The sequence below is a fragment of the Sinocyclocheilus anshuiensis genome, unplaced genomic scaffold (genome assembly GCF_001515605.1).
Source record: "Sinocyclocheilus anshuiensis isolate Anshui unplaced genomic scaffold, SAMN03320099.WGS_v1.1 scaffold2630, whole genome shotgun sequence".
Taxonomy (NCBI): domain Eukaryota; kingdom Metazoa; phylum Chordata; class Actinopteri; order Cypriniformes; family Cyprinidae; genus Sinocyclocheilus; species Sinocyclocheilus anshuiensis.
The window spans coordinates 617,793-625,433 of NW_015537938.1; the positions used below are offsets into that span (position 1 = coordinate 617,793).

Here is a 7,641-nt window from a genome sequence, read left to right on the forward strand (position 1 = left end):
TTAACAGGACTTTTTTAAAAAAAAAAAAAAAAAAAAATGATTTAAGGCTAATTACAAAGTTATTCAATCCAGTAAATGTTAATCTTGAAATATTATTAACAATATCAAAGTTATTCTTTTAAGTTTCTTTTATAAAAACCAGTAAAGATTTCACAGCAAAAATACTTGTGTACCAAGTACCTTGCTAAAAGTTTTGATCTTTTTGATAATTTAGAAATTTGTGCATCAAGTATGATGCAGTAGGCTTTATAGGATATTCAACAAGTCTGTCTTTCCAGTCAGCATACATCTGGGAGCCTTGGCAAAAATTCCACAAGATGGGGCTATACAACTACAAGATGTTCAAGATCTTCCAGCTTTTTTTGTAAAAAGAAAACAAAATAGTCAACAATGAAAAGAATAATGTCAAGAACAGATTATTTAGTTAATCATCTTTTATAAGTATTTTTTAAAGTGAAGCTCCATCCTTTGCATTGATGTAAAGAGTTGCAAAGGGAAGCCAAAATGCAGCAACTTTCACATCAACTTACCCACATTCAGCCTCAGCATCAGCTTTAGCTGTAGTGTAAAGACCCCTCAGTTTTGTCCGATAGTATGGAGAAGCTGAGGAAGATATAAGCAGATTTAATGTGGAACAGAAATAGCAGACAAGAAATTAAATTCATAAATACAAGAGAGATCTAGTCTGACCGTATTGAACACTACTTATTCTCTTTATGCAATTAATTATTACAATTATTAACTTAATATTAATGTGACTTGTTCTCGTTGTAAACAATGCGATAGGAATTCATGTCTTACTCTTATTCTCTGTTTGCATCCTTTCATGTGTTTTCTGGATGTTGAGAAGGTTGTGTTCACTTCTTGATCGCTCTTCCTGTGTATTTTTAAGAGAGATTAGGGTATAAACACTGGATGGGGGGTAAAGTGTACAAAAAGGAGGTCCTAAAGCATATAAACTCAAACTACAGTGATCATGCATGGGACAACAGAGTAGTGCTCACCTGAGTTTGCTTTATGAGCTGATGCAGCTCATTCAGCAACTCTGCGATTTTGGTGTCTGCTGACACTAAAGCCATTGTACCTGCAAGAAAAAACGTTATTTCGGTTAGCTTTAACCAGAATTATTAAGACTGGAATTCAAATGTAACTTACATGTAAATAACCCTCAGGAAGACATATAAATATTAAAGAAATAAAATTAAACGGCACCACTGACATTGCACAAAACTAAAGTAATATTGCCATAATGCAATAATTGTATTAATAATGCATCTAGGTTTAGGTGTTATGTAGCTCAAATCCACATACATAACAGAGCGCCATTAACTGGATGGAGCTCAGATCACACCCTCCGCGCGCGCACAGATTGATAAGCAAGAAAAGCGTGAATCTCACTTTCAAACACACAGTTCCGCGATGCTCTCCAGACTCACCTTATGCATTAATACACGAACTATTAACAAAAAACATTTATTTATTACAGTTTCGCTTTGCTTGACTAATTTTAGGATTTGTTTTCCCTTTGCATTGATTGGCTAGCTCGAGCTAGGCCTTGTACGGGCACATTGAAGGGACAAACTTCATGACATGTTTTCAAAACGGCTTGTTGAGGAAGAACTGTTGGGGACTTTATCAGTCTTTTAGAGAGATAAATCACTAAGACCAATGGTTTAAATGATGCACCTCTTTCTAAAACATATCATACGCTTATATTATAAGTGTGCATTGTTGAATTTACTGGTTTACATTCAAATTTTCTTGTTTGTAAATTACAGTTTTATACTGTAAAATTTACAGTTTTGGGCCGTAAATGTGTTTACAGTTTTTCTGTATTTTTTACAAAACTATTCTGGCAACCACAGCTGCCAAAATTATTTTGTAAAAACTACAGAATTTTTTTTACAGTGTATACATATATATCAAATACATATACACACATCCATGCATTGATACATACACAAAATTAACATTTATAAAACACACACACACACACACACACGCGCGCGCAACAAAACAACAACAACAACAACAACAAAACACACAGGGGAATTACTCATGTTCAGGAGCTCAAATTAAACCAACTTAAAATACAGGTAAAGAGAAGAGATCATCTCAACCAGGTTAACCTTGAACATGTCCTGAAAATGTTATTTAGTCTATGAACTGCAATAGGGTGGAAGCTTTCGTCTGCTAGTCTTTGCTTTGATGGTGCAATAATGACTGCCCGACGGCAAGGAACAAAACAGCTTGTGGCCGGACTGCAGTGAATCTTGAATGATGGATTGGGCTTTGCTTTGCCAGTGGAGGATGTGGATTTTGCCAGTTGTGGCAGATTGCATCATATGATCCTCTATGCTGATGACAGTAGCCACCATAGTGCATTTTGTCATGCTTGATTACACACACATTCAATGAGTTTGTACAGATATTAGGCGCGCAAGCAGCAATGACACACAGAATAAACTCACACTACAATAAAAACAAAAGGCATTTCTTCTGCTATAGTTTTCAGCAGGTGCAATTCAAAGACAATTTCCTATAATAGTCGGTCAAATTATATAATACAGTACCCTGTTTTGACAAACTAATCGTCTGGAGTAGATCTCCAACAGTGAATAAGCAAACCTTTTAGTCTGAAAATAGACATTCACACAAAAGGCTATTGAAATGAGTCTCGCACTCCCTAAAGACAATATTTTCTTTAAAATAGAGGAGGTTAGTGGGTCACAGTCCACCGGGGGACGTCAGGTGTAAATAAGAGAGAGACAAACATTAACTAAATTAATCTAATCTTTCTAATCTTTATCAGATATAAGTAAACGCTCAGACTGAGGGAGAAAGAGAGTTAGCTAATGAAAACAGAAATATTAGACTAATTTAAATGTTTAAAATGTGTTGTTTTGTCTTCCTGAAATGTAAAAAGAACAGCATGAACAGACAGTTAGGCCTAAGTTTGAGATCCATATCAAGTGAAAATATGAAACAAAAGTGTAAGTCAAAACAAAAACACAGTCATCTGCTCTGAAGGACATCCTGTCTGGCAGTCGGTGAAGTAGCTATGCTGATAAAACATTAACTCACATCTGATGCAACTTTACTTCTGGTCGTGTTGACCCATCCATAGGCGGGGAGCTGAGGAACCAAAGGCGGAGCCACGTCTTTAAAAGAAGGTAACTTGCAGGCTTGCAAACAACGCTGAACCGAGGACAAGAAAGAGGACTTTCAGAAACACATCTATAACTGAACATCGCATATTTTTTGCACAACTTCTCCTTGTGTTTATCCGCTGTTACTCCAGAAGTTTCGCTAATCGCTGACAAAATGAGCAACCACGTTGACGTGAAAAACATTGAGCCGACCACTTTTGAGGACCGCTACTACGATGAATATGAATATTATAACTTAACAGACCGTTATACTGGTAAGTTTTTTTTTAAAACGCTTTATTATTATTATTATTATTATTATTATTATTAGACTAATCTATAAAATGTTTTTAAAAAGTAAAGTATTTTTGGGAGTTGTGTAGCTACAGTGTTGCCATGACAGCTTTTTTGTGGATCTGGCAACACGAATTACTTTCTAAAGAGCTTTCGTTCATTATCGGCGTTCTCCATAATGTCTAGTTAGTCTACTGACCTGCTTGTGTGTGTGTGTGTGTGTGTGTGTGTGTGTGTGTGTGTGTGTGTGTGTGCAGACCGTTATACCGGTAAGTTTTTAAAACGCTTTATTATTATTAGGCTATTATTAAGCTACTCTATAAATGTTTTTAAAAAGTGGTGTTTTTGAGTTGTAGTGTTGCCATGACGGCTTTTTATGCATTTGGCAACACGAATTCATTTTTAAAGCGTTTCGTTCGTTATGAACGTTCTTCATAATGTATGCAATTAGTTCTTCGTTTAAACCCGTACTTGTAACTGACTTGTTTTGTGTGTTGACTACAGAGTGCGCTAGTCGCAAGGGCCGGACGAAGAAGGAGGCGAGCTGTAACACGAACAAACACAACCCTGCGGGACACGAGCGCAAAATAGTGGAGAAGCTCCAGAATGCTGAGAAGAAGTCCAAAGAGTGACACAGAGGAGGTGTGTAAAACACCTCCTTTCTACAGTATAGTCAACATTTGAAGTGGTTCAAAAAAGTTAATCAAAGTTGTCTGTATTGTTTTGGTTTTAGGACAACTTTGATAAAAGGATTTAATCCACTTCAAATGTTTACTACTATAACACTGAGAAGAAAAAAACATGTTAATTGAACAATCATGTTTGTCTTGTAGATTGAATCGGACGGCTATCATGGCAACCGACCACAGGTGACTCTGCGGGAAACGGGCGCTGAGCTGCAGCGGGATCCGCCTCAGGGCGAGAAGACTGACTCGTGAAGCGCAGTTTTGTCAGACACACCGCTCTTGTGTCAACCCGATCTCATGAAAGTGCGTATAAATAGTACGCCAAATAAAAACGAAAACTCGCCCGAAAACTGCGTATCATATGCATGCCAACAAATTTCGTATCATATGCACGCGAAAACTGCGTATTATATGCACGCCAAACACATGCGTATCATATGCACGCCAAAGTCAATTTTTGCGTATCAATACCACGAGTTTTCGTTTTTATTTGGCGTACTATTTATACGCATCTTCATGAGACCTGGTAGGCTATGTGGTGGCCCTGCAGATCCAGCACCTGTTCAGAGGAACCGATATGCTTGTGAAGTTGAATACTTTTAAACGGAAGCTTTGACCATGTTTGGTATTTTGTTATGACATTTTAAAAGTTCTCTTCTTTTAATAAAGACCACTTTTTTCCATCAAAATTTGATCTGAGATTTCTTTGACGCCCTCCATTGACGATTTAAGTAAAATAAATAAGGTTAGGCCTATATATAGGCCTATATTGTTTTAAATCACAAATAGAACATTACATCATATCCCTATTTTTTGTTTAAGCAATTTTCATCAATAAACATTACATGAACCGCATTTCTCAAATGATAAAAAAAATAGTTTCTTTAAAAAATGTAAAAATACTTATATTATCGCTAGTTTTTGTATGTGGCATGCTGTGGAATTTAAACATTTACACAGTTAACTACATCGGCTTGTTTTCTGATTGATGCACAGTAATGTAAGCGTAACCACACATTTTGAGTGGCAGATTTATGAAATGTTTGGATTATAATCTCCCATACCTCCTAAAGAATTTAGTGCATCAACATGCATTTCAAAGCAGTATGAAGTGCTCCAAATGACCCAGTATACTGCTAAATCTATTTGTGACCCTGGACCACAAAACCAGCCATAAGGGTCAATTTTTTAAATTGAGATTTATGCATATAAATGAAAAAATGTGCTTTCCATTGATGTATTGTTTTTTTTGTTTTTTTTTTATTGATGTATTGTTTGGATGTATTGGTGGTTTGTTAGGATAGGACAATATTTGGCTGAGATACAACTATTTGAAAATCTGGAATCTGATGGTGCAAAAAAATCAAAATATTGAGAAAATCGCCTTTAAAGTTGTCCAAATTAAGTTCTTAGCAATGCATATTACTAATCAAAAATGAAGTTTTGATATATTTACAGTAGGAAATGTACAAAATATCTTCATGGAACATGATCTTTACTTAATATCCTAATGAATTTTGGCATAAAAGAAAAATCTATAATTTTGACCCATACAATGCATGTTTGGCTATTGCTACAGGGGTGTATTCCAGAAAGTGGGTTTTGTTGGAAACTCAGAGTTTGTTAACCCCTGAAAAGGGAAACTCAGTGTTTTCGGTTCCAATAAAAGACAAAACTTAACCTCTTGGTAAGTTACCATAGTAACTATGGTATGTTACTATGGTAACACTTACTATGGTAAGTTACCATAGTAACTTACTCTGTGAACCTAACCTGGTCGGGAGCAGGTTTTCTTCAGTAAACCCACAAAACCCATCTTTTTTCAATTGTGCTTAAGTAGCCTATCAATATTAAATAAGAAACGGTATTTATATGAAATTGTGAAATTATAGACACTGGGATCAGAAAAGAGCACATTTTTAACTCTGTGTGTGTATGTATATAATTTATTGCATAACAAATTAATGTTGCGTTATTAGCTACTCCACTCCTACCTAACGTCATTTCAAAAGCGTAATTCGAGTCAAAGAAAAGAGAAAATAAAACCAAATAGGTGGCGGTATATGCTCATGGCACTAGTCGGCTATTAGATCGAAGAAGAAGAAGAACAACGTCATAACGACAGCTGAAATCAACGTGGTTTAAACGATGGATCTGCGACACAGGTACCATGGTTTCGGGAAACAGTCGTGACTAGCTAGTTCGTTTCCACAACGATGCATCGTACTATGGTGGTTAATCAGCGAGTTTAACGTAGTTGTACGGGAAACACACCCCTGGTCGGGAGCAGGTTTTCTTCGGTAAACCCAGAGTTTCTTTCGGTCTCCTCCCCCTTTTTAAAGAGTAAGCGATGTTTAAATACCTCATTCATTCATTCACGCTGCAAAAATGGCTTTTATTGCTGAGATTTTTGCCTTATTTCAAGTTAAAATATCTAAAAATTCTTAAATCATGATGCATTTTCTATATAAACAAGTAAAATTAATTGCCAGCGGTGTAAGAAAAATTATCTTAATGAAAATGGAAACAAGATTATTTGTCTTACCGGACCACTTTCATTTTCATCATGCAGACACGGTAAATGTGACAAAATTGGCATGTCTTTTTATAAGGGATCCTGTAGGTTGCATTCATTCGCGGGGAATTACATTTACATCAGGAGAGGATTTAATTTAATTTGATCTAATTTATTTATTTTGCCATATCCACATGCATATTCACTTGATAACATCTTGTTGCAACCTCTAAGTAACCTAATAATTAGAATTTCCTTTAGGATTTCCAGTGTGGTTGGATGCATTGATCATTGATTACTTCTCAGCATCTCACCTTCTGAAAATGAAGCTGATTACTGTATGGAATGGAAGGATGCCAGATGCCAGGGTAGTGCAAGATATATGCCGTAACCACCACCACAGCTGTTAAATAAACACAAATTATTCACAATTTATTTGGTCATCTTTATGTTCTACAAATACAAAAGCAACAAATTATTATTTTCCCTGTTGGATTTTAATATTGGTATTGTGGCAATCTCCTCTTCATCTGTCAGTGATGCTGGTGCAGGTTCTTGGAAAATGTTGCTAAACTCATCCTATTTATTTTCCTTTGATCACTCATTTATTTCTGAATATAGTTCCAATAGTTCCACTCCTCTGCACAACATGCTAATGAGAGGGTGTCAACCATGGACTTGGTCGGGGTCATGTGATAGCTGGGGGCGCGGCTTTTTGACAGGAAATGCATGGTGTTAATCCAGTATGGCCTACGTAAAGTCACTTTTTCCATTTAACAGAGCAAGATACATAAAAAAACTGAGCTGTATTGTCCGTACAGTATCTGTGACTTTACAAACGACCCAAAGAAATGGCCAGAGGTGTCATTTCCTGACATCATTTTTTGTAACCCGATTGAGTCTCCAGCTAGAGACAACTGTAATATCAGTATCCCATGGTCATCGTGAGATGACTGGTATGAAGTGGTTTAATCGAGGAACAGACAGTTTTTTCCTC

The 7,641-nt window shown here is 36.2% G+C and overlaps 2 protein-coding genes across 5 annotated transcripts in view; one reads left to right on the forward strand and one right to left on the reverse strand.

The window, feature by feature from the left end:
• Positions 1-7,641, reverse strand: part of LOC107660930 (SAGA-associated factor 29) — an 18,297-nt gene that overhangs the window by 3,275 nt on the left and 7,381 nt on the right. Inside the window, exons 2-5 of one of the 4 annotated variants that reach the window (XM_016450389.1) lie at positions 3,085-3,198; positions 1,005-1,084; positions 802-877; positions 531-603 (exon numbers count right to left, since the gene is read on the reverse strand). In XM_016450389.1, the coding sequence (XP_016305875.1) occupies positions 531-603; positions 802-877; positions 1,005-1,079 (224 nt within the window). In that variant the 5' untranslated portion in view covers positions 1,080-1,084; positions 3,085-3,198. Of the gene's footprint in view, positions 1-530; positions 604-801; positions 878-1,004; positions 1,085-1,155; positions 1,244-1,398; positions 1,570-3,084; positions 3,199-7,641 lie in introns of those variants that run through there. The other 3 variants (XM_016450380.1, XM_016450374.1, XM_016450393.1) reach the window with 3 other exon arrangements.
• On the forward strand, positions 3,186-4,465 carry LOC107660958 (nuclear protein 1-like). The gene is made up of 3 exons (XM_016450401.1): positions 3,186-3,424; positions 3,948-4,085; positions 4,277-4,465. The coding sequence occupies exons 1-2, from the start codon at positions 3,325-3,327 to the stop codon at positions 4,073-4,075; spliced, it is 228 nt and encodes a 75-aa protein (XP_016305887.1). The 5' UTR covers positions 3,186-3,324; the 3' UTR covers positions 4,076-4,085; positions 4,277-4,465.

What these genes read in the sequence shown, in the direction of transcription:
- LOC107660958 (XM_016450401.1), top strand. Translation starts at nt 3,325, where the DNA reads ATGAGCAACCACGTTGACGTGAAAAACATTGAGCCGACCACTTTTGAG. An exon ending in CTTAACAGACCGTTATACTG is followed by an intron (nt 3,425 to 3,947) that starts GTAAGTTTTTTT and finishes TGTTGACTACAG; the next exon opens with AGTGCGCTAGTCGCAAGGGC.